Here is a 27,353-nt window from a genome sequence, read left to right as displayed (position 1 = left end):
GCGCAGTTCTATGACGTCATCACAAGAACTTCACTTCGGTGTGAGACCTGAGTCGATTCCTGTTTTACCTTCACCCGTTTGTAGCAAAATGGAATTTTAGGGTACGTCTGGAGGTAAAGGGTGATGTTAATTTAATTATTGTGTTGTATTACATAATGGAGACATACCATTTTGATAACGATATTATTCTTCAATTAATACGACAGTACTTAAATCACCTTATTCTACTGTGTACTAAGTTGTAGGCTAAACTAAAATAAACTTGAAACCAAAATAGATTTTTTCTAAGCCAAATTTATTTTGCAGCTTTTCTCCCCTTTCTAGAATCTAGATCTAGATACAAAAATACAATAAAAGATTTTAAATGGACATAGTAGAATGGCTATAATCCAGTGACACATAAACTAGTCCTAGTTGAGTTAGCAGAGTTAGAGTAGACACATGAAACTAACAACTTTCTTTCATTGACTGAATTTAGGAGAGTAGTAGTAGTTCTAGAATCTAGAGGAGCTTACACTTTTCGGACACACATAGCGAAAAAACGCAACGTAAAAATTCCATGCGGTCTCATTCAGTAACCGCTTAACATAGAAAACAAAAAAAAGTATATCTATCCGCAACCATTCTACTTTAATAATGTGTGTGTCATTTTGTATTCATACGCATAGAACTTAAGCTATTCTTGTTATAGTGACTGGGGGGTCTTAACATGTGTTCGAACACATGTAATACAGTTTTACATGTGTTCGGACACCTTTACCCGTCATCGGACATAGCACTTTTTGTTCATTTAGAATAATTTAAAGTCAATTTAATGAATAAAAACATATATGCATTTATATTGTGTTATTGATTGTTTGTGAGGTAATTTTAATAGTATAAAACCTTTTTCCCACACTCCCAAAGTTCATCCCATTCAGCCATTGTGGCTCTCGCAGTACGCTGCTAAGCCAGCCAGGTCACATGATTCCCCCTCCTCTTTCGCATTCCACTGCCTTCTTGACCTTATTTTGACCCTTTCCCTTCAATAACCAGCCCCTTTTATGCTCTAAATTCTTATTTAATAATATTTTTGTGTTGCTGTCCGCTCCCATGTAAGGCCAAATAAGTTAGCGAACACCCCTTTTTTATTGTTCAAGCACAAAAAAAACCCATTAACCTTCACATTTACGATGTTCCATACATATATAGAAGCTATTTATAGTGTAACCTTTTAGCTAAGCATTGATTGGTTCAAGTTTTGCCCCTAAGTCCAACCCTAGGTCACTTCATCCGGCTGGTGTAAAAATAGAAATGTGCGTACCATTCAACGTTAAAAAATTTCTAAAAATAATTCTTGAGAAAGGAAACGGAAGTACTTGACACGGAAGTGTTCATAAATGAACAGTTTACGTGCAGGCGCCGTGGTTTCGCGTGAGACATGCTAATTAAAGTTTCTATGAGCCAAAAACCGACGAAGTGTTCGCTCCTACGTAATTTTTGGTGTGTGTCCGAAAAGTGTAAACTCCTCTAGATCTAGATTCTAGATCTAGACTCTAGTAATTTTTAGTCAGATTTTAGATCTTTCTAACTAATAACTAATTAAAGGCCTAATTTCTTTTCTATTTATTGTTGTCTGTTTCTCCACACAATTTAGAACTTAGGTCGGCCTGATAAACTAAAAATAAATTAATATGTAGACCTAACAAACTAGCAAGCAAACCTTAAGTTTTCTTTTAGTATTAGGCCCCTTGGCCTAATTAGTATTAGGCCCCTTGGCCTAATATGTATAGTAGGTAGCATTTATCATTATGCTTGAAAGCACCATTAATTTATTAAAGACTTAGAAAAAAGATCATCACTCAGCGCTATAGGCCTAAACATAAGTTAGGGACATGGATAAAATTTGAATTTTAAAAAATTGAAAAATGTAACAGCACCATCTTATAGAGCTCATTTAGCCAGGAATAAAGATATTTTCATTTTAATTTTAGCTCAAACGGTTTCAAAGTTATGATTTTTTAACGTATTTAATTTTCGGGTTTTTTTATAATGGGGCTTTTCCAATTTTTGTGACCCTTATTTTTTGGATGTGAACAAAAACCTCTGTAACTTTTTAAATACCAGGTATTTTTTAATAAAAATTAAATAGGATCAAGCTTATCATATCAGTAAAAGGATAAGATACAAATAATTTCAGTGGATGTGAAAAATTGTTAAAAGCAATGTTAACCAAGAGGGCCACCCCCCTAAAAATTTTTGAGAAAATGTCTTATATAGGCAATACTAAATCTGCTGCCAAATTTTTATTATATGGAATATCTCAGTAAAAATTGGCTTAATGTACACAATGTACACATTCACAGAAAGTAAAAATATTTTACTTAGCTTATGTAGTTATGTTACAGTAATGGTCAAAATCAAAAAGTACTTTTTATTCTGCGCAATTACTTTCTTGCAAGAAAGAACTACAATGCCTAGCTTATTTTAGATAACTTTGCCTATATTCTTTAAAGATAGTATAAATGATGGTTATTATATACTTTAATATGCCCACTGATCAAAGTTGATAAATAAAATATTTTATTTAATAAAAATGGGCATGAAACTATGGTACCCCCCTTAATTTTGTGACGAAGAATTCTCCAACAGACAACATAGGCCCTACATCTGTTGCCAATTTTTAACCACTTGGAATATTTAGCTCAAAATCTGCTGAAATGTTATCACTATTGTATACATTCACAGAAGCTTCAGATATTTCATCTAGCTTATGTGGTTTTGTTACTGTTGGTCAAAGTTAAAAGGTCATCTTTGTCCAGCGCAGCTACTTTCTAACAAGAAAGAGCTACAAAGCTAAACTGATTTTAATTTCTTTGCTTATATCCTTCAAAAACAGTAAAATTTGAAGGTGATTATGTACTTTAAATACACATTGATGTAAGTTAATTAAAAAAATATTTCATTTCATAAATATGGGTTTGAACAGTAGCGTACGCAGGGGGGGAGCAGGGGGAGCGGCCGCTCCCCCTCTGGCCATTTTCAGCAAAGTGGCGCCTTTTTGGAAACTTTTTAAACTCAAAGTTTTAAACAATAATATTTGTAAAAAAATATTTTTGGTCGGCACATCTATGTAAACCACAAGACTTCTTTTCATGCAGCAATTAAGCATTATTGTACTAGTCTAGTAGTGTCTATGTTTACAACACGTAGTAACAGCTGCATCAGTTTGCCATTCTAAAAAAAAAAACCATTACGATGCATTGCAATGTTTAAAAAACCTCTACGGGTAGTACCACCTGGCAAGAGGGGTGTAAAGTTTAAGGCAACTGTATAATGTATTTGCTTACGAATAATTGAATTAGAAAATGTTATACATAAAAGTTTCCCTTACAAACCTGACGGTCTAAGGGGCAAGTGATGTAGAGTTCACTTGTTTCTGTGACCTCGGAGTATGAAGAGATAGTGTGGTCAGCACTATGCCCAGCCGCTTTTACTTTTCCTAACGTGAGTTAGGTACCCATCAGTTGGGTGGACTCAGGGACGGTCTGCTGACTTGAACCCGGATTCGAACTCGAGACTTACGGGTTAGCAGTCCAGCTCTCTACCGCTAGACTACTCCGTCCCCTATATACATGAAACTTCACACATAATTACTTTATATATACAGTTTGAATCGTGTGATTAATTTTTTTTAAAATTACAATATAGAAATAAATACAACTGATGTGGCACCTCTATTTAAATTTACTTATGAGCAAACTGAGTAGTGGTGGGGAAATTTTGACAAGGCCAACAACGTCATTACGATGAAATATTAGTATTCTTACAGTTTGGGCGATATTGATTACGATTACAAATTATATGAAACAGTTACAACCCCCCCCCCTCCCCCATGGACCCCTCTGTAAAAAAATATTGTCATAATACCACTGCTACTTATTTAAATCTATTTCTGTAATATATATTTGTGTAATATATATTTGTGTAATATATATGTATTTTTTGAACAGTCATCTAAAAACTTAAGCTATGTTCACTCTGAGTTGGTTATCTCCCCCCCCCCCCCCCCACACACACCTCACCACCACAATTGTGTAGAGCGACATTAATGTCACATCTAGGTATACACTGGGTTGGATAATTGACCTAAAGTGACCGGACAGTGGTGAATGAAGTTGAACCCCACCCCCCCCCCCCCCCCCCCCGAACTTATCTGTTAAGTACATGTAGAAAAACGCGTAATGATGCACCAAAGTACCATGCCGCCAGAAAATTAGCTTTTTAAACGTAAAACTCTTGTGAATATTGTTTTTGCAATTACCAGTGAAAAGGTGTGTGATCAATACAGTGATCTAACCCATACCTATCACTATGTTAAACAATGATCTTTATAGAACAAAAAGAAGCGGTAGTTAGTTAAAAATATATGATCTGAGCTAAAAGAGCGATATTTAGTTAAATGTGGGCTGTTATTACGAATGTTTTTCCATTGTATCGAGAAGCGTGGTTTTATATCAACTCTGATTTTAAAAACTTTCATTATGCTGTAATACTTTAGCATTTATGATGACGATATATTGAAGTCTGATTATAGACAAAAACATTTTGTAAGCACGAATGGTGTTAAACAATTTTATTATATTCTAAAGTAATTATTTATTTGTTAAGACATTTATAATTAAATGTCTAGATATATACATATTTATATAAAGAGAGTAACTATTTGCCGTATTTCACTTGTCTTAAATAATTTCCCAGGAATTATTATGTAAGAATTTTTTAAACAAGAATCACAAAACAGATTGTGTTACGTTCATTGTTTTTGGTTGTAGTGTGTGTATATTTTTTTTTTGTTTAGATTGATACAATTTTTGTTTTGTCGGCCTACATTGTGTGTTTTTTCTAATTTCTTCAGAGTGCTACTTTCAATTTATTTTACATCATAGCGAAGTAAAGACATACAGCTAATAATTATATATATATATATATATATATATATATATATATATATATATATATATATATATATATATATATAATACACGTATATAGAACGTGTTAAAAATTCTGCGCCTTTTTTTGCTCTTTTCGCTCCCCCTACAACGAAAACCTGGATACGCCTCTGGGTTTGAAGCAAGGGTACCCTCCTTATTTTGTAACGAAAATTTTGCTATAGGCAACCTTGGAATATTTAGCTGAAAATTGGCCTTTTTGTTGATACATTGTATACATTTCATCCATCGTGTTTATGCATCATCATAAACATGTGGTATTAAATTTTTAATGTAGGATACATAATAAACATCTGCCTGCAATTAGAAATACATGTTAAATTAAAATACATCTTTTACGTTTAAAAGTTGTAGATATTGTATTAGCTGACTGTGCATGGGGCAAATAAGTAAAGTTTGCTGTATCAGTGACCTTGGCATATGAAGAGATAGTGTGATGAGCACTATGCCCATCTGCCTTAACTTTAACTGAAGTGAGTCAGGTACCCATCATAGCTGGGTGGACTCAGGGACGCTCTACAAACTTGAACTCGGCAGTCTGATTCCTTGTGGAAATGGCTATTCTGGCTGTGAATTTTACCAGGCCTAACCATGCACAATCCTGAGGAAGTGGCTACTCCAGCAGTGAAGGCTGTGACTTCAATTCAGCTGTACTTCAAAACCTGTCTAGAATAGATTTACAATTACATTTACGTTTTTATCTTTACATCTTTTGTGACTATTTATTTTTAGTTATTTTATTACAGAAGATCTGTGTTAACACAGACAGATATAGATCTAGCTAAAATTGGTGTAGAATAGATCTTATTTAAAATTATTAGATGTATTGCAAATCCAAAAAGCCTAAACTAGAACGATTTTCTTCTTTCATTGAATTTAATTAAAAATGATCTACAGCTACCATAAAATAATGTCTCCTACTACCCACTGTCACCCATCATCACAAAAAGCCACAGACCCCCCCCCTCCCCCTATTAAAATGACCTGAGCCTAAAACCCCTTCAAAATTGCAGCTCATGGTTTCTTTCTCAAATATTGACTATGCTCACTCTGGTCAACAAAGTATATTAATCAATTTCTATTAGTCTATTGCAATTTACAAAAAAAACAGTTTAAAACGCAAATTAGAGGCTATAACAAACTCATCACACATTGTGAAAAAATGACGAAGTGTGGTGTCCCCCCCCCCCCCCCGACAGAAATGTGACATCATTTTTGGACACCAGCATCAAAAGCAAAGTTAGATTCTAGATCTATTATGATGTAGTATTTTTGTTAAAAGTATTCTAGATTTAAGTTTATTGTTATTCATAATATATTAATAGTTCAATTTATACATGAAAAAGTTACAAATGGGCTCGATATTTAAAAAAAGAGAAATTATCATAGTAACTATCCAATATTAACAACGCAACTTCAAAGAAACTTATGTGGGAAACTTAACTCCAGTAAAATAATTCATATTAAATAAATATGTAATTATAACACGAAATATAACTGCAACATCAGGAAAGAATCAATGCTTTATCAATAGGAGTGAAAATCAGTCAATAAAAAGCAAAAGGAGATGACGGATGGCTCTGATTGTAAAATCAGCTCTAATATTTTTGCTTTAGCGTCATTGACAATATTTGGGAAATTCCGATTTTTGCTAACTTCCGGTTTTAGTTTCATTATTTAAATCACTACTATTATAAGCATCCGGTTTGTTGAAATCAGAGATGCTTTCTTGGTCCCAAATAAAACCTTTTTGAGTCCGATTGTCGCTAAGAAATTTTGATATTCATATAGAAAAATGGTTGTTCTATTTGTGCCTTTAAACTTATTACTGTGCCATAAAATGCTATATCTGAAAAATGTGCTCAAACTTGCCTTATTTTCAATGAAAAACTCCGTAAAATAATAATCCATTGGAACAAAAAACAACTTGTAACTAAAAAAGATGTCCATTTCTAGTTGTAAATCTATTAAAACCATGATAAAAATCATTTGGGTTGTAGGAGAAATTTTTTTTTTTCGAAACGGCCCATCGCAAAAAACGCCGTAGCTCAAAATCATGGTATCGGCGAACAGCTCTCCTCGCCCGCGGCAAAGCGCGCGTCATATCCATGTCCCTAACATAAGTTAAATTAGCAACTTTTTTTTTTAATAGAGCTACGACTAACCTCATCTGCTGTTCGGACCTGGCATTAAATTGATTAACATTTAGTTACACAATATGCCTAAAACTTTTAAGATGTATGATATATCTTTATGTTAATTTTTTCCTTTTTATAAAATATCTTAGAGATTTTGCTTTAAATAGGGCCTACCTGATATAATTCCTACCTAATGTCACAGCAAATAGTTATCGTAAGATCTATTATATATGGTCTTAGTTGTGAACTTTGATGGAAAGAATGTTGAGCGTGCATGTAAAATATACTTTTATTTTCCTGTAAACGCAAATATATTTTATTTCATTCAAAAGTTTAAACGTCATAATTGTATAAAATACCTGAATGTAGGCTACAATTCCCAGGCCTGGTTTCTTGAACACTAATATCTTACATTGACAATATTTGGGAAATTCCGATTTTTGCTAACTTCCGGTTTTAGTTTCATTATTTAAATCACTACTATTATAAGCATCCGGTTTGTTGAAATCAGAGATGCTTTCTTGGTCCCAAATAAAACCTTTTTGAGTCCGATTGTCGCTAAGAAATTTTGATATTCATATAGAAAAATGGTTGTTCTATTTGTGCCTTTAAACTTATTACTGTGCCATAAAATGCTATATCTGAAAAATGTGCTCAAACTTGCCTTATTTTCAATGAAAAACTCCGTAAAATAATAATCCATTGGAACAAAAAACAACTTGTAACTAAAAAAGATGTCCATTTCTAGTTGTAAATCTATTAAAACCATGATAAAAATCATTTGGGTTGTAGGAGAAATTTTTTTTTTTCGAAACGGCCCATCGCAAAAAACGCCGTAGCTCAAAATCATGGTATCGGCGAACAGCTCTCCTCGCCCGCGGCAAAGCGCGCGTCATATCCATGTCCCTAACATAAGTTAAATTAGCAACTTTTTTTTTTAATAGAGCTACGACTAACCTCATCTGCTGTTCGGACCTGGCATTAAATTGATTAACATTTAGTTACACAATATGCCTAAAACTTTTAAGATGTATGATATATCTTTATGTTAATTTTTTCCTTTTTATAAAATATCTTAGAGATTTTGCTTTAAATAGGGCCTACCTGATATAATTCCTACCTAATGTCACAGCAAATAGTTATCGTAAGATCTATTATATATGGTCTTAGTTGTGAACTTTGATGGAAAGAATGTTGAGCGTGCATGTAAAATATACTTTTATTTTCCTGTAAACGCAAATATATTTTATTTCATTCAAAAGTTTAAACGTCATAATTGTATAAAATACCTGAATGTAGGCTACAATTCCCAGGCCTGGTTTCTTGAACACTAATATCTTACATGCATGGTAGTATGCTTTAATAGAGAAGCTTTTGTAACTTAAATGAACTCACAATGATCCCCCAAATACATTTTTTGGGGACAAATAAAAGTAACATCATCAGCATTCTCAAACTGCAATGTTCTTTCTATGACGATTTCACTAAGTAAAACCATGTCAGTATTTTTTCCCACTGACAAAAAAAAAAAAACTTGAGCGAGCGATAATAGGAGCAACTACGCTAAGAATTGGCATGTTTAAATATCTAAAACTAGAAAAGTTATAGATCTAGAATCTATATTTTATAATAAAAACATGCAACATTTGTGATAGATCTACTAGTTTGAATACTTTTCTTCTCGCACAAAACTGGCTTCTGATTTTCCAAGAACAAGCAAAGGGGAATTATAGTTTAGTTAGGTTCCAAACCAGTATTTTCCGATGTTTTGAAGTCATGACGTTATACTCTCGGCCATGAAACCGTACATTAATTAAGCAATATTTAATGCCTAAATATGAGGTATTTAGAATTTGTTGGTCCTAACACTAGCAAATCTGAAGAACTATTTAACACACACACACAAAACAAGCAAATGCACTAGATAAATCAAATAACAAAAGGTATAATTTTAATTGATCTTATTCCACTATATAGCTATAGACCAAACTTTATGCTGGGTCCGGATAGCGACTATGCTATAGGGACGCAGGTCCTACTTAGTAAACTTCAAAAGGAAAAACAATAGGATAGGTTAAAAAGGAAATTGTTTAATTTAATAGCGTCGTGTTAAAATTGGGTTCGCAAATACATTTTTGAGAAATTATTGAGCATTATAGTTGTATATGATTTCTAATTCTTATAGTGTTGTTATAAATGACTCCATAAATTAATTTCTACATCAAAATTTTCTATAAAAGACCTCATCTGTCCCATAGTTTAATTTTTACTTTATTCCATTAAATTATTTGTAATGCATAACATTTAGTTAAACAATACTGTAATTACATGAGCATGTATTTTATGAAAACTTAAAGAGAAATATACTTTTTGTCTATTGGCTTCTTAACATTTTAAGTGCCACCACTGCTGTTACCAACTATAAAATGTGAAACTCACTCCTTGAACTTGATTATCTCTAAACATAAAGATTTATCAATTAAAAATGAATAAAAATGTGTAAAAAAAAAAAAGGATCAGTGAAAACAATTTCAAACTGATTCTGGCTGTTTAGCAAGCTTCTAATTCTATAACAATTAATAACAGTGTCAATACTGTCAATCCATTTTTTTGTTTACATTTTTATTTAAAATGAAAAATTTCATATTTTATTATTTAAAAGTTATGAATTGCAAAGTAAAATTGTGTAATTTGTATAAATTATTGTATTGATTAACAATTATACATTTTTATTTTCCTATACTTATATTGTGCCATGTGGTACACAAAAATGACAGCTTTCGTATGTTGTAGAAAAACCCTTCATTAGTGGTTACTGAGTTTCTGTTCTAGGCATACATACTGTGCATTAAATACATTTTCTGGTAAAGTAACCTGTTTATTCTGGAACCCAAGTAAAGTCTTGTTGGTAACTTAACTACTGTGTCATAATTATATTGAGTGGCATCTACATTGTTTATCCACCTTTGACTATTGCATGCAACTTATTGCTCATAAAATGTGTCTTGGTAGCACTTGCTCTCCACACCTTTTTAATGATAAGCATTCAAGTATCGAATATTCGGTTCACTGAATTTATTATATTATATTTTATATTGAGCTGTTGTGGTCTGGAAGATTAGTTTTCTTTTTATTTACAATCGAGGCAATTGAAGATTATTTCTGTTTTGGAAAATATGACAAAGTATTGTACTTTTTGTTTTGTTTTTCTAGTTACTTTACTTTCCCATAAACAAACAATTGAATACATTGTAATTGTATGTATTTTTTCCTGGTTGTTCTACTTGATACCAGGAATAAAATTAAGCCTGTTCTGTTATTTTTGTACTTGTTGAATCTCTACATTGCTTGAACCAAAGTGTATGCATACATCAGACATGTTATTTAGTGATGTATAGGCTCATGTTTGGCTGCATTTTTCATTCCAGTTGAACAGCAATTAATCTCAGATGTTCCTTTGTTGTTACTTAGGCTTTTATGCTTGGTTTAATCTTCAGTGTTGTGTAGTACATGGTGTAGGTATGCTGTGTGTTAGTAGGATAGACATGATATTGATATTTTAAATCATAAGCTTCTTCTCTAACATTACTGATATATCTTTAAAATATTCACTCCTTTAACATGGCATATTTAATATAGTTTGTGTCTGTATCTACCTTCTAGATTTAATTTTCAAGAATGCTAAATGACATTCCCTCATGCCTAGTGTGTATTGTTATCTGTACAATAGTATCATATATGCTTTGTTAATTAAGCCACGCAGGGCGTTGTTTGTGAGTACTCATTATCCCACATTTTAGCCTTATTTGCTCAGGGCAGTGAAAAAGGTAAACATTCCTCTGATTAGAATTTTGCTGCAGTACAACTGCATTGAATAGCATTCAGTTTCTGTGGTGGGGTGTTGACAGTTGTAAAATACATATTGATTGATTGTCACCTTGAAAAAAAAAGAAGAAAAAAACTTAGTTTATGGGAAATGTAGTTAGCCTTGTATCATAAAACTAGCAGGTAATAGTGGGTTCTTGTATAACTTGTATAGCAAGTTGTTGTTATTCAGCTGAGGTGTTACTTAGAGATTGTGTATGACCTTTATGTCAGGAGTTTTATTTTAAAGTTGAAACAGCTGTAGCCTTCTTCATGACAGAGTTGTCCTGTGAAAATGTCAGATGGCATGTGTTTTGTTGCATGTTCTCTGGCTCTGATTCTCTCTCACCCCCACCCCTTCTACTCCCCACACTCTTACATTTATTTTATTCTGACTGAATTTCACAATTTATCATCTATAAAGGTCATTTTAATGCCAAAACCTAATGCCCTTTGTCTGTTTATTTCAAACAAAGTGAGTGGCAGTTCAAAGATTGCCTTGCATTAAATGCCTTCAAATGATTTGGTGGTGGTTGGGGTGGAGTAGATAATGCTGTGTGCAAAGTTTGTGGACAGCATATTTTATGCATCTATGTCTCTGTGTTATTACTATTATCCATTGTAATTTTAAAATAAATTCTACTTCATGTGAATACTAAGACTATCATATTTTTAAAAATCATTATACAAAAGCTGCCTTTTCACTATAAGTAAGTAAAAAATAATTTCTGCACAATTGATTAAAGTTTAAAATTTGAAGCATTTTCTAATATATAATTCTTAAAACAAAATATTCAAATTTCAAAATTAAAAAAAATCTTGTGATAAAAGTGAAAGGCTTCACTTCATTCCCTATCAATCATTATAATTAACAAGTATTGTGGGCAGGAGGAAGAGTTTGCCTAGTTTAATTAGGGGGCAATGAACTCTGTGGTTTCATAAAAAGTTGGATTGTAAATAGTGTACTGAGTTGTGGTTGGCTGTGAGAAAGTGGTCTGAAGAAATAAATTGCACAATGTTTTAAGTTAGACAAAAGACTGACAGGCTTTTGTTTGTGCACTCTACCTGATTTAAAACTATGCACGCCTTTATGCTGCTCAGAGCAAACTGGTTCTTGAAGGAACCCTTTCAACCTTTCAAATTGCTACTGAAGAAAAAAAAGTTAATTGTGTTTTATTTAAATCTTCACTCCCTGTTTTCTCTATTTCTTTTGTGGTTTTTGGCTAGTGTTGTACTAGGTTTATCATAGTTTATTTATATATTACACACACTTACATAATTTTATTCTCAAGTAACAATCAGTATTCAGACTCATGACACTTTTAGTGGTGTGTTACTGTTTCAATGGTGTGTTGCTCATAAAATATGTAACCTTATATTTACTTCTATCTTTCAGGAAGGACAACTCAAACAGGGATTACTACAGAATTTTTTTACAGCTGTTTAGGATTGAAAGGAAAATTTTAAAATCAAGTTCCACATTTCTGTACACTAAAAGGGATTATATAATCTAAAATAAGCAACAAGTTTCCAGCAAGAAAGTAAATTGATGGAGAGTTGTCATTAGCGAAAAATCACATTTTTTTTCAAGAATAGTTTTCATTGGTCTATTTAAGTAACCTATCAACATGCCACTTTTTGGTACTCGAACAAAAAGCCCTCAGGAGCTAGTGCGCTCTTTGAAGGAGAATTTAGCACAGCTTCATGGCTTAAAGGAAAAGGAGTATAAAAAGGTAACCTTATTTCATGACCCACAGTAGATTGTAAAACTAGCTTGGTATCATGTTTTATAGCTTGTCTACATTGATTTTCTTTTTGTGTGTTTTTAAGTTCATGTGAGTCGTTGAGCTTGGAGTTACTCTTCAATAAAACCTGACCTGTTGTGTGCATCAAAGCATTTTATCCCCTTTTTAATTATTTGATATAGGATCGGTGAATCTTATGGAGTACTTAAAAAGTACCCTTTTGAACCTTGTGTCCTGTGGAGCTGGTAAAGGAATAGTGTGGTCAGTACTAAGCTTAGCTGTCTTTACTTTCCCTAAGTAAAATCAGGTGCCCATCAGTGATGGATGGACTCATGAACGTTGTAAGGACTCCACTAGCCTGGGATCCAATCTGGAGACTTTTGCGTTAACTCTGTACCACTCGACCCGGCTGGTCATAGTGCTGACCACACTATCTCTTCATATGCCGAGGTCACAGAAACAAGTGAACTTTACTTCACTTGCCCCATAGACCGTCAGGTTTGAAAGGGAACTACTACTCGACCACACCATCCCTAATATTTAGTTTATAATACACATCAAAAAAATACTTTTTTAACTGTCTGTTGTAAGTTAACCTTCTTTAAAGTTGAAACAGCTGTTTGTTATTACTGGATGTAAAACTCACAATCAAAGTATTCCTGTTTGTGGAACACTCACAATCAGTCTACTTTTAGTAGCACTACAATTGTTTGAATTAGCTCAGTGTTTAAACTCGGCTACTTAACAGGTGAGTGAAGAGGTGTCCAAGACGCTTCAGTCTATCAAGACCATGTTGTATGGGACAGTAGACCAGGAGCCAGCAACAGAACAGGTAGCCATGCTGTCTACAGAGATGTACCAGACCAATACCCTACCTTTGCTTATACAGAACCTGGCTCGGGTAGACTTTGAGGTAGGTCAAGTACTTTGTCAAATTAGTTTGATTCAATCCTACTGTATCTATGCTTGTTTTATTTATAAATTATTTCCATGTATGCCTACTGTATAAGAATTTAAATTATTTTTTTTTTGGGTTGTTATTTATTTTTGCTATAAAGTAGTTGCATTTATTTATTCACTTAACATGTCCACTAATATAGCTGAACAAGCCTTAATGTATGTTGTGATGTAGCTATTTTGTTTAAGTACTTGTGGATTGGATTTCCCTTTGACCCTGGGCAGAGATTTTGTTTATAATAATAAAAAAAACACTTGTCATCCCAGAATTTATACTTGACTAATTTGCTAATTTGTATGCAGTGATTCATGCATTTATGCATAACTAACTTTTTAAAAACCGTTTTATAACCACTATAAATAAATGGATCTAATTCACCTGAATTCCTGTCCTGGTTTCGTACACTACAATAACCTACATATTTTGGTTAGGCTAAATTGTAAATATTATATGATTTGAAATTATTTTCTTTAATAAAAATATAGTTTGGGGCATGCCCTGTAGAGTTGGTATTTATAATCATCAACTTCATGTTTTCTGTTTTTTAAGTTCACTTTAACTTCTGTTTACAGGGTAGAAAAGATGTGGTTGCCATCTTCAATAATTTATTACGTCGTCAGATTGGAACTCGCACACCAACAGAGGAATATATTATCTTAAATCATAGTGTTTTGATAGAGCTAGTGAAAGGGTAGGTAACAGGTGCTACATTTTTTTAGAAACTTGAGCACACTTAAATTTTAACTATGAGATTGACCTGTTTGATTAAACAGATACTTCGCCTTTTATCAACCATATTTTCTTTCTTTTATACATTATTAATACCTTTTCTAATTATTGGAGCAATTAAAACATCTACATTTACAAGATTGTATAAGCTATTACTATAGTCAGTTTTTAAAGTATATAGCCAGAAAACGGTTTTTGAAAATTTCTGTTATACATCAAACATGTGGTCTTAACTTTTAAAAACGTACTCTTCAGTTATGAGAATCAAGAAATTGCTCTGAACTGTGGGATGATGCTGCGTGAGTGTTGTCGATTTGAGTCCCTTGCCAAGATTTTGTTGAATGCGCCTGAATTCTACAAATTCTTTGAATATGTGGAGGTGTCGACCTTTGATATTGCTTCTGATGCTTTCTCAACTTTTAAGGTATTTAACGCTACTGCTAATTTCTTTTCTTGCCGATAGTTAACTTGAGTTGCATGGCTATAAGATGTACGTATAAATTGGTGATGGAAAGTATACTTGTATGTTATGTTTGTTCTATTCTCAGGAGCTCTTGACGAAGCACAAGATGTTGTCAGCAGAGTTCCTTGAACACAACTATGATGAGGTTTTCTCTCACTACCAGTCACTTCTCAACTCTGATAACTATGTCACCCGTAGGCAGGCTCTGAAGGTAAGATTGTGTTATACTTTGATGTTTTCACTAACTACCAGTCTCTCAACTATGATAACTCACTCGTAGGCAAGCTCTGAAGGTAAGATTGTGGTATACTTTGATGTTTTCACTAACTACCAGTCTCTCAACTATGATAACTATGTCTGAAGGTAAGATTGTGGTATACTTTGATGTTTTCACAAACTACCAGTCTCTCAACTATGATAACTGTCACTCGTAGGCAGGCTCTGAAGGTAAGATTGTGGTATACTTTGATGTTTTCACAAACTACCAGTCTCTCAACTATGATAACTCACTCGTAGGCAGGCTCTGAAGGTAAGATTGTGGTATACTTTGATGTTTTCACTAACTACCAGTCTCTCAACTATGATAACTCACTCGTAGGCAGGCTCTGAAGGTAAGATTGTGGTATACTTTGATGTTTTCACTAACTACCAGTCTCTCAACTATGATAACTCACTCGTAGGCAGGCTCTGAAGGTAAGATTGTGGTATACTTTGATGTTTTCACCAACTACCAGTCTCTCAACTATGATAACTCACTCGTAGGCAGGCTCTGAAGGTAAGATTGTGGTATACTTTGATGTTTTCACTAACTACCAGTCTCTCAACTATGATAACTCACTCGTAGGCAGGCTCTGAAGGTAAGATTGTGGTATACTTTGATGTTTTCACAAACTACTAGTCTCTCATCTCTAATAACTATGTCACACAAGGCAGGCTCCAAAGGTAAGATTGTGGTATAATTTGACCAGTCTCAACTCTGATAAATATGTCACTCGTAGACAGACAAGATTGTGGTATACTTTGAGGTTTTCTCACACGACCAGTCTCTGCTTCCCCTGCAGCCTGGCTCTGAAAGTAATCTCTTTGTGATAGCTTTGGCAGTTTAATGTGAATTCAACCAGCTGTGTGCATGTAAATTAACCTGGAGAATTAACTCAACCACAAATTAGCTGTAGATTGTATATTTTGGTATCTAAGCAGGCTTGTTTATGTAAATTTGTATTTAATTTAACTGCTAACTCATTTAAAGGTAAGCTGTAGATGGTATCTCTAAGTATGCAAGCAGTTGTGTGTATTTGTAATTAAAAAAAATGTTAATTAGCTGTACAATTGATTATTTTTACCCCCTCTAGCTGCTGGGTGAGCTGTTGTTGGATCGCCACAACTTCAGCACGATGAATCGCTACATCAGCAACCCTGAGAATTTAAAGCTGATGATGAACATGCTGAGGGAGAAGTCGCGAAACATCCAGTTTGAGGCCTTTCATGTGTTCAAGGTACAGCTGATGGTTTTTACAAGCTTATGCTTCCGTTTCTATGTCTGTCTGGGATTATCTGGTTAATCTTGTTGCTCAATGTTGACCAATTTCTAATTCAGCTAATTCTTTCAAACTTGCCTAGTTCGTTTCTGGTGACAATGCAAGAATATCTAATTTTCAACATAAAATGTTTTATTCTTGTTTTATTGTTTGTTAATTTGGTTCAGCTATTCCCACCTGTTCAGCCACGATTAAGTTGAAGGTTTAAAGGTTTTTAAGCATTTAGCTTATTATTAGCACCATGCTAACAACTGTTGCATTTTATTAAAGCTGATACATTATTAAAGCCGATACCCTATAATTTTCAAGTACCAGATCGAGTTTTAAAATAAACTTTGTGCATATTTTTAAAAATCCCAAAAAAAAAAAATCACCAGTAAAAATTATCAATTAGGCATTCTAACCCTATTCAAAAGTAACCTATTTAAAATAAAGAATTGAAAGGAGATATATGGATGCTTCTATATCCCTAGAAATATTTTGCCATTCTTTCTAGTTTTAGCCTTCCTTTTAGCAGCACTAATAAAATACGTCTTTTAGGGCCAGTTTACACAGTTTCATATTGTACAAATGACTTTTTCAACAGCAGGCATAAACAGTGTTATTTTAAAATTTTGTCTGTCAGAATGAGTCCAGAGAAGTTTCCAGAAAAAAATTACCTTTTTACGTTCTCATATACGAAGTATATAGAAAGTATTGTAAAAAGAAGTATTTAGAAATTATTGAAATCATGCAAAAAAAAAAATTGAGATTTTTACAAATCTCTACGTTTTACACCTCCCTGAGTCGGAAAAACATAGTTTTGCAATTTTATCCGTATGTCTGTGTGTGTATCTGTAAACACAATAACTTGAACACCGTTACAGCTAGTTTTATATATAAGTATTATATCAAATTTGTAGTTCTATATCAACTTTGCAGCAATTTTCAGTAACCAGAAGTGGAACTTATTCTACTTTCAATTTTTCAAAAGCCTTTAACTTTAAAACTGTTTCAGATAGATGAAGGAAGTTTAACATAAGTAAAAGATCGACTTTTCTGCCTTCTATCAAATTTTGAGTAATTTACGCTATTTCCGATTTCTCAAAAAACGCATGTGAATTTATAAAGTACTAATAATATTCCTCACTATTATACACATTATTTAGCGGTCACTTTGTGTGCAATCTTTTTTTCTACAAGATTCTATTCTATTTTAAAAAGTATAAGTAATTAAAAATCATATCTATATTCCGAGTTGCCATCCCCCGTTGTGTTAAATAAGAATATTCAAGAAAGTTTAGTTGAAATCACTCCCGGTTTATATAATTCATTATTTTGTAGAATTACAAAATATACATATTTATAGCTATGTGGGAAAATGATAAGTAGAAGATTATTTCCAAGGGAAATTCTCAAGTCTATAATTATACCATTTCTTGAAGTCTCCTGATTGAATAGTTTTATGCTATTCTTTTGTTACTGTGTTCACCCCCTGACCAATATTAAAATTAATGGCATCTCTAGATGTTTATAAAACAGCTTTTAACGATCAGTTTGAAAAATGACAAAGTTTTTTTATCTTCCTGTGGTTTGGTTTGTGGTCAAATCTTGTAACTCAGTTTTAATCCACTTCTATTTTAGTTATTTTGTTTTCGAATGAATCTGTTTCCGATGACAATGCAAGAATATTTAATTAGTTATTAAATTATTTATACAAAATTAATATAAAGTTTTCTATACTTTAAAAATGGTCAGCAATTTTGAGATCAATCAGGTGTGGGAGGTGAGCGACTTCAGAGATTTCTTCATGCTTTAGGACTAATCACGGACAGGGGCAGATAATTGTCTGTTTTCAAAGATTCAGTGTTTTATTGGTATCCATCACTCAACATTTATTTTTTTAAGTATGCGTCAAAAAGTTGTAAAAAAAATATTAGTTACTACTTTAATGTATGAACCATTCCAATACTATTTCACAAATGAAAAGTTTAAAGAACATATTAAACCTCTTTTTTTCTGTTTTCTATTAGCTATTATTAAGTTAATATTGGTATAGGCCCGTATTTTATATTGGGCCTTAAAAATTTAATTAAACATTTTGAAAAAAACTAGTTGAAATAAAATTTCATAATTGTATTCTGAAAGTTCTGAAGTTATACTTAAGAAGTTATACTAAATCTAGCACTAAAAGTAATATCTAACATACTTGTTTTCAGATTTTTGTTGCTAATCCAAACAAGCCAAGACCCATCTTGGATATCTTGCTCCGTAACAAAGAGAAGCTGGTGGATTTCTTAACCAGATTCCATACAGAGCGCTCGGAGGATGAGCAGTTCAATGATGAGAAGAGCTATCTTATTAAGCAGATCAAAGAACTGAGGGCCCCTGAAGATGGGGAGTCTTAGCCGTGTCATCCATAATAGTAGGACCAGAATTATCTAAAGATAATTGTCACTTTATTTTGGTCAGTTTCTTTCTTTTTACTCGTGGCCGATTGTTTAATATCTTTGTGTTAGTTGCAGTTGGAGTATAAACAAGCTTCTATTGTGGGATATCATGGTAGAAGAAATCATGCTTAACATTTTCTAAGTCACGCTAGTAATCCATTGTGTTTATAGACATTTGTGTTATGACTTACAAATGACTGACATGTTTGGAAAGAAATGAAATATGGTTATACATTTTTTTTCCAATTTCTCAACATGGGAGAAGAACTAAAAAAAGACTTAAAGAAAATGCATGTTTTTTTTTTCTAGCCAACTTGCAGCTTGCATGTTTAACCAGGCTGGGGAGAAGAATAAACATTTTATTACACTTGTACAATTGTAATTCGTTAACTGAATTATTTACTTATGATTGACTGCTTTTAAAATGTATCTAAAGTAAAGGAGGGAAAATATACACTTCTCTGTCATATGAGAAACTTAAACAATCTTCCCTGAAACCATTCAGACTTATTTGAATGATATATATATATATATAAATATTTATATATAGCAATTTTTTTTAAAAATTCCATAATGTCAAGAAGTAACAATTAAGGGCATACAGTGGATGTGGTAGGTAGAGCAAGAATACACAGATTTCAAAAATTGTTTTAGATGTAGGTTGTATATTAAAGACATTTGTGTTCTCAAATTTTGTTTGGACTTTAGACCCGATACCTAGAGAATTTTTCTGGCCAAAATTTGAACCCACTAATACTCATGCATAGGGAAAGGACTGTCTGGAGGACTTCATTTAGCTTTAATGAAATTATTTTTTGACAAAATAAAGTTGTGTAACTATACAAAGTGTGCCAATTATTGTGTGCTGATTTGTATTTATTCAGACAATTTTTTTTTCTTCGATTAGCTTGGAAACAACTTGCTTTGTATAGTGTTTGAAACTTTGTGAAAACTTTTACATTCTTAAAGTAATGCAATATTTTCATTTTGTGTTGATGTATTTTGTAAATCATTTGAGTTCTCCCACCCTCACCCCTTCCCCTACCCCTATTTTAGAATTACTATTTTCTCAATGCTTGGGAAAGAATTTTTAGAAATCTATTTTTAAAGCGAACGAGATAAAAAGAACTTGACAATATAATTTTCAATTTTAGTCATTTATACCAGCAAACTAAAAATAATTTTTAAAATGCTTTTTGGCAAATTTCGTCTTTGACTTAGTTATTTTAGCTGCCCTCCACAGAATGATAAATGGTTGGCTTTCTCCAGCAGAAAAATAAATCAGAAACTGTTCCACATTATTCTCATTGACTTTTTGTTGCTGTTTAATGGTTGACCCGTGTGCACACCCAATGTGTCAATACATTTGTGATGCATTCCTTAGATATAACTTCCATTTTTAATTAGAGTCCTTGTAACTTAAAGGGAAATACCACTAAGTTTGATTGTATTGACATACTAATTAGGCATCGCTCATATATATCTATATATTTCCGATTAATGTTATCATAGCTTTAGTTAATTATTAGATGCTAAACATATCATGTTTAGGTTAAGCGGACAAGATTTGGATAGAAACGTATTTGAGTTCCATAGTGACTGCTGTAGTTTCGACTGCTCTTGATTGATAACTTGCTTCCCTGACAAAAGAATCCATTGAATATTTACTGATTCTTTTCAACTAACTTATTTGCTGGCTATGAATAAAGTATTAAATTTGCGGCAACCGTTTAAAAATAAAATTAAGCTTCATGCAAAAAAAAAGAATTCAAATAGGAAAAATAATTTATGTAAATATTGAAATTGCAATTGCCTGTTCAAATTTTTGTTAGTTTTTTTCTGTTTCAATATTTGCTTTAGATTGGTGGTGAGCATATCATGCAACATTAATGAAAACCATGAAAACTCTCCCGTATATTTTAAATGTTCTTTTAAGTTGCTTTTTTCATTCTTTAACCTGACATCACTCATCATGTACCAGTATTTTATTTTCATCTGTGTGCTGATCTTAAAAATAAAAAAATAATTAATTAAAATTAATTAGTTATAATTTTAAATACACTGAGATGTATAAAAATTAAAGTAAATTGTAAAAAAAAATTGCAATTTTGTCTTCCTTCTAATAATTTATTATCTATGCAGGAAAGATAAATCTTAACATTTTTTAATCTATTTGAGATTAGTGGTTACTAAAAACTGACATTTAAAAAAAAAATTAACAGGGAGAGATGTAACAGGGTAGATAACTTGTACAGGGCAACAACCCTTTCCTAGGTAGCACATCCCTTATTTTTAAGTTCAACAAACTATATTAATCTTACAGTGTAACCATATAATGATACATATATTCTGTCATCATGTTTGTGTTAATCAAATGTTGAGATTTAAATTGCTTAACATTATTAGAGTATTTTCTTTTAATCATTTTGGTGTCTTTATTTTTGTAGTTAAATTTGTATTTTAAGATTTCTGTAGTTCAAAGTGTTTTTTTTTAGTTGTTCAAGTTAAATATTTATATATACACTCATGCATATAGCTTTGAATAAAGGATTATCAAAGCATTATCAAATGCTTTTTTTCTTTTTGAGAAATTATGTAGAATGTTTGTCTACTACAATTGATGTATCAAATTGTGATGTATGACTATGTCCTATGTTTTAATATATTTTAACCATCCACTGTATCACCTTAGCTCTGTCATTGTTAAAAAATATGATTTAAAACAAAATCACCTGTTGGAGTTGAGATTTGTATTGTGTACTGTTTTTTTTAATAATTTAAATCAGAAGTGCCCCCCCCCTCCCACATAAGTAACTACGTACTCCATTAATACTGTTAAATAGTTGTGGCTATAGCATGTTGCAAAAACATCTGTAACTTTGACCCAAACTTTGTCTTGAAGTTGAAAAAAAAACAATCATGCAGATGCTTTTTTTAAAATAACTTGTGAAAATCTATTCGAATTCCAAAATAATTGTATTTTCTAAATTTTTTCTTTTGCATCTGTAAGTTGGTTGGTTAGAATAATTTCAAAACTCACTTGAGCCTTTTCCTTTGCTATCAGCTAAAACTCCTCAGCACGTTCTACACAATTTTTGTAATAAGGGCATGTGCTACAAGAAATGCTTTTTAATTTTGTTTAAGCAGAAATGTTTTTCTAAATTAAAATTCTATGGCAACGACTACTGGAAAATTTCTTTTTAAAAAAGAAAATCAAATTTGCTTTAGAATAAAAATTGTTCTGTTTGCTTTCACTTTGACTAGAGAGACCTTAGACATCCAATTGCTCATTCATAATCTAGCTTTATGAAACTCCATTCTATATTTTATATAATATATAAATTATATGGATATATTATATTTACTTATGTGATCATTATATACTGCATATTACTCTGATTAAAGATTTTGGGTTTATGCACAAAAATAACATTGTATGTCATGTTTTAAAATGCAGTTTTTCAATAAATACACATCATACAATTAGAGTTTGTAGTTAATGAAAGTATAACACATAACCAAAATATTATTGTGTTGTTTTCACACTAGGCTTAACCCATCTAACCTACTTACCAACTCCAGTTTAAGGAGGGTTTTTATCCAATAAATAGTCTCATCACTTTCAAAAATTAAAGCAAAACCCTTTATTAGCACTTTTCACATCATTTCACCAAATTCAGAGCACTCTTATTGAACATTTTATCTTTAAACATAGTACAGTCAAACCATTGAATAGTATTCTATATTCCATTCTACACAAGTCTGAAAAGAAGATACATAGGTTTGTTTGTTGTTTTTTTTTAAATTAACTATAAAAAAATGCATTGAAACCTGCAGTTCAGTATACCAAATAATGGTATCTAATTAGATATTTTCACTATCAGATGTATCAAAATAAAAATCCAATTTTTTCCATATCTGAATGACATACACATGTTTTGAAATAATCCGTAATAATCCGTAAATAAATTAACATTGTGTTCTCTTAATTACAATTTGTGCTAATTATTTTTGAATGAGTTGGGCCCATTATTTATTTTAAAATTTTCATCGTGTAGGCAAAATATTAGGGTGGAGAGAAGAGGGTATCCCCATAGTATCACATTTGAAGCCAGTTAACTATTCATATGGTGATGCTTTCAAAATTAAGCTTCAATTTTTTCTCCTAAATAATGCAAAAAAGAACATTTGGGAAATTTTTGATAAAGTTGTGTGTACATAGCTTAGCATTTTTAAAAACTATTTTTGTTTTAATGTAACGAGATTCAGATTTGAATATGTATGTTTCTTATGTTCTTGTTACTAGGGACTTCAAATGCCTTTTTAACTTGTAGTTGTACACTTTGTAATTCATTCTTATACCTCTACTAACCTAGTCGCACGATAGTCAGAGATACTTTTAAAATGGTTAGTTAACCACATTTGGAATTAAAAATTTAATTTCATTGCGCAAAAATCAAGTTTTCTTAAAGGATATTTGAAATCCATGAGACAGGTGGCATCTTCTGATTGTTTTAGTCTTGATAATTCAATTTTGGAGATAAATACACTCTATAGAATCTCATATAGTGTTTTAAAATGTGCTTTCTTGCAAGGAATTAAAGATATTGTTATCTTTAACTGTATGTTATTGTGTGTTAAATGTGTCTTTGTTAAAAGCTTTTTAAAAATATGTTTTAAGTTACTGTTTGTTGTTATATTTGTGTGTGTTTGTTATGTTATTCAATCATTAGTGAATTAATTGTGAGCATTTGTCTAGTGTTAAACGTATTAATTGTTGAATTTGTAATTATGTCTGGTGTTAAATTTCTTGTATTTGTCAACAATGTAGGCTTACTGTTTGTTTTTGTTGTCCCAGTGTTTGTGTGAAGCAATTCACAACAAAAGTACCCAAATGATGTAATTTAACATAGTTTTTTTTAATCAGGCAACCAGCTGGTTTTTTTTTTAAATACAACTATTTTATAAAAATGATGCAAACATTATTAAGGGAGTAGTTTAAAATGTGACTGAAAAGCTGATTTTAAAATTCAATTTTTTTTTCAAATTTGATATAATCTTTTAAGAAAAAAAATGTAAGAATTTTAAGAAAAAAATTTAATGATTTTTTTTTTCATTAACTTAGCATCGGTTTTTCAAAAAAAGTAGATTAAAATAGCTGTAGCTTTTCATAAAAAATATTTTTGCTCTAAATTTGTATGAAATGTGTTGTTGCTTATTTAAAAAGTGACTGCGATAAAGTACTTGGAGTCAATCTTTGATCAACACCTCTTGTTACCATGTGCTGTCAACTCAATTGCCTTGTTCAAATACGTTTTTATTTTCACCTGCATTTAATCTTCTTAAAGTGGTAATTTTTTAGTCCAGGAGTACGATTAACTAATTTCTTTTAATCTTCGCAATATTCATGTTAAAAACTAAAACTATAATTCAATGGAAATAATTTGATAATTGAATGCATGGATATTGTATTGAAATTATTGTTATATGATGTTTAACATTATTTTAAATGATGTTTTCATTAGCTACATTTTTTTTTAAAAAGGATAAAATTAAATAAAAACATGCATGGAGCAAATTTTATTGTCAATACAGTTACTTGTTAGTTATTTTTTAAGCACTAGCTTTTTTCTTTAAAACTTAGATAGAAATCATATTTAACTTATTTCATGAATTTTTACTTATGCAGTTTAGCGACAATTTTAATATTGTTTTAAATTTTTTTGTTTTGTTATTGTTATTCATATTGAATATATAAAACCCAGCTTAATTTGACATCGTAGTTGTGTTGTTCACAGAGACAAAAGAAAAAAAAATCAGCATTTTATTTAAACATTGCATGTCAGGTTGGACTCATCAGCCAGCATTGTGTTGACTGTGATTTTTAAATGTTTGTCCACTCAAGTGTTTTAAGTGAGAAACTGAACAAATGACTTGGCATCATGAGCTTTTTTTAAAATTATTCATTTCTCACAAAGTGAACATAATACCTTTTTTTTTTTTTTTTTTTTTTTTTTTTGCTTTTAAGATACATGCTGTTAAATACTCCAAAATTACTTTGAATTAGAGTTCTAATCAGTTTCATTGACATGAAATGATTTTAAAATGATTGGTATTAACATAATTTCAAAATCTCTTGATTAATTTTTGTATAATTAAATTAATTGAATCTATCTTATTGCACCGTCCAATTAGTCCTCAGTCATTTGGTAGTAATCAGCTGATAGTCTAAACAGTGAGATATTTCATCAATGACGTCTTTTCTGAATTTTTAAGACTTATCAATTTACTGTAAAAGTTTATATAATTGCAGGGTTTTTTTAAAGAAAGAAAAATTTATTTTCAATAATTGTTTGAAGCGGATAAAAAATAAAACAAAATGCCAACTCGGACATTGAATTAATTTTTTTAGAAACTGGGCTTATATTTTCTTAAATAGTTTTCAGTTCTAGAATTATAACTGTTTATAATGCTGATCAAGTCTGATCATTTGAAATTTTCAGCAATTACCAAGTCATTACCATGGAATAAAAAATCTTTATCAGATATACTAAACTTTCTGAAACCTTACTTGTAAAATAGCTATTTTAAAGATTAATTTCAATTATAGTGAATTGCCAAGGAATTCAGGAAAGCAAATAATGTGTAATCTGTGTGATATCTGTTTTTACTAAATTATTAAAATTTTTGAAGTGAATATAATATCTTAATTTTTGTGTCAACAATTTGCAAAATCATGCATGCATTTTTTTTGCTTTCTTTTTGTTTCCGTTTGTAACAAACAAAAATTAATCTTCAACCTTTGTTTTTGGTCTTGTTAACTCTTAAAGCAATATTACTGACTACATGCATTTTGATGTCATTGTCTAGACACAATTTTTGCTATTGGAAATCTTCACAAGTGAAGTTTAACATTGGGTTTATGAAAAATTAAAAACCCCCAAAAAGAAAATGTGTGTGTAAAATACTACTTTTAGAAATTTTTCTACATTAGAAATAATCATTTCTACTTAATTGTATGGCTAAGAAGTTTTAAATTGACTTAACTGTATTAGATATGCATGTTTAAACTGTTACAATGTTAAAATATTGTAGTTATTGACACGTTTGAACAAACTAATTGCCTTAAATTTTCTTTAAAATCCAAAACGCCCTCAACAACTCTGTGGTTATATCTCATGTTTAGACAATAGTTGTGTAAAGCTTTAGCTAGTGGAAACCTGAATTTTTGGAGGCCCTAATTCGGTCTTTGTAATATTCAGTTCAACCTGGCCAATATTTTTACCAAATCTTTTTCTTGGCAATATTATAATCAATTTATCTGGCCAATGTTTAATGTAACCAATGACTATGAGTGTGCTTCAGGGTTGTATTTAATTTAATTTTGAAGTAATACAAACAAGCCATTCAACACATTAATTAATAATACAAATATTTAACATAACTGAAATAAAATTAAAAATTAATTGATAACATAGAGTTAAGAGTGGAGTTTAACTTGTTCTATCTCATGGATATTAGGTCATTCCATCCATTAAACTTTATTTTAGTAAAAAAATTACTTTGAACTGCTTATACAGTTAGACAATCACTTTTGTTTTCTGTATGTATGTATATTTAAGAAAAAAACTTGTTCTCATTCCATCGTAAAAAATTAAACTTTAAAACAATTTCTTTTGTCATCCCATTGGACACACATCAAAAGAATTGTTTCATATCTTGATTCCCATTTTGAATTTAAAAAATACCCTAGTATAATAATTGACATTTTTAAAAAAATTTAAAGTAATCAGAGTTTGGAAAAATCAGTTATTCAGTTCATCACCATCTAACCCATTCCCCCTATCATTTAATAAATGAGATGTAATCAAGAAGCATGTTTAAACTTTTATTTTGGAGAGTAAATTGCTTCTGCTTTTATTCTCTACTGTAGGCAACATTGTAATCTTCCACTGTGTGTGTCGTGTCCAGATTGTTTGTGAAAATATTTAATATGTATGTTTATTATAGTTGAATATATTTAAATATGCTAATCATTGTTAAAAATGTATTTTTAAAAATAGTTTTCCTATTTTTATAGTTATCAATAACAACACATAGATTTACTTAATCGTTTAAATAATTTGCAGATAATTAATAATAAGCACAGCTTTGTATAGGGCATTTTAAATGTAATGTAGGAGTGAAATGATGGGTTAGTGAATAAAGAAATGGCTTTAAAATTAGATTAAAGGGAAATAATTTTACATACAGTATGTACTTGAACAGGATAAAAGAGAGTTTCTGAAATCATTGGCTGAATAATGTAAGCTTAAAAATAATTAAACAACAATTTGGTATAGGTTTTATGTTTATATTTCAATCATAATGACATTTTTTTTTACAATATTAGGCCGATAATGACTCATTTTGTAAAAAATTGTGTAATTTTGCAAAAAAAAAAAAAAAAAAAAGGAAATTTGAGGTAGTTTAAAATAATTTTATCAAGTTTATAT

At 31.1% G+C, this 27,353-nt stretch overlaps 1 protein-coding gene across 2 annotated transcripts; it reads left to right on the top strand.

Moving 5' to 3' along the window:
• On the top strand, positions 1 to 23,478 carry LOC131930765 (protein Mo25). Of its 2 annotated transcripts, none has more exons than XM_059287374.1 (8): positions 1 to 101; positions 12,393 to 12,729; positions 13,490 to 13,654; positions 14,272 to 14,390; positions 14,684 to 14,852; positions 14,977 to 15,102; positions 16,244 to 16,387; positions 18,628 to 23,478. In XM_059287374.1, exons 2-8 carry the CDS (start codon positions 12,625 to 12,627, stop codon positions 18,814 to 18,816), a joined length of 1,017 nt encoding a protein of 338 aa, XP_059143357.1. In that variant the 5' UTR covers positions 1 to 101; positions 12,393 to 12,624; the 3' UTR covers positions 18,817 to 23,478. The 2 variants fall into 2 exon arrangements, with proteins under 2 accessions (XP_059143357.1, XP_059143356.1); XM_059287373.1 differs by having other exon boundaries at positions 1 to 113.
• The last annotated feature ends 3,875 nt before the right edge of the window (positions 23,479 to 27,353 follow it).

The sequence above is a fragment of the Physella acuta genome, unplaced genomic scaffold (genome assembly GCF_028476545.2).
Source record: "Physella acuta isolate Inbredline_101_S28 unplaced genomic scaffold, ASM2847654v3 ptg001840l, whole genome shotgun sequence".
NCBI lineage: Eukaryota > Metazoa > Mollusca > Gastropoda > Physidae > Physella > Physella acuta.
Note: the sequence above shows the minus strand (reverse complement) of the source record. Positions and strands in the feature narration are given on the sequence as shown.

Coding starts and splice junctions, on each gene's coding strand:
- LOC131930765 (XM_059287374.1), top strand. CDS start 12,625: ATGCCACTTTTTGGTACTCGAACAAAAAGCCCTCAGGAGCTAGTGCGC. Junction 14,391..14,683: donor TTGATAGAGCTAGTGAAAGG/GTAGGTAACAGG, acceptor CGTACTCTTCAG/TTATGAGAATCAAGAAATTG. Junction 14,853..14,976: donor ATGCTTTCTCAACTTTTAAG/GTATTTAACGCT, acceptor TTCTATTCTCAG/GAGCTCTTGACGAAGCACAA.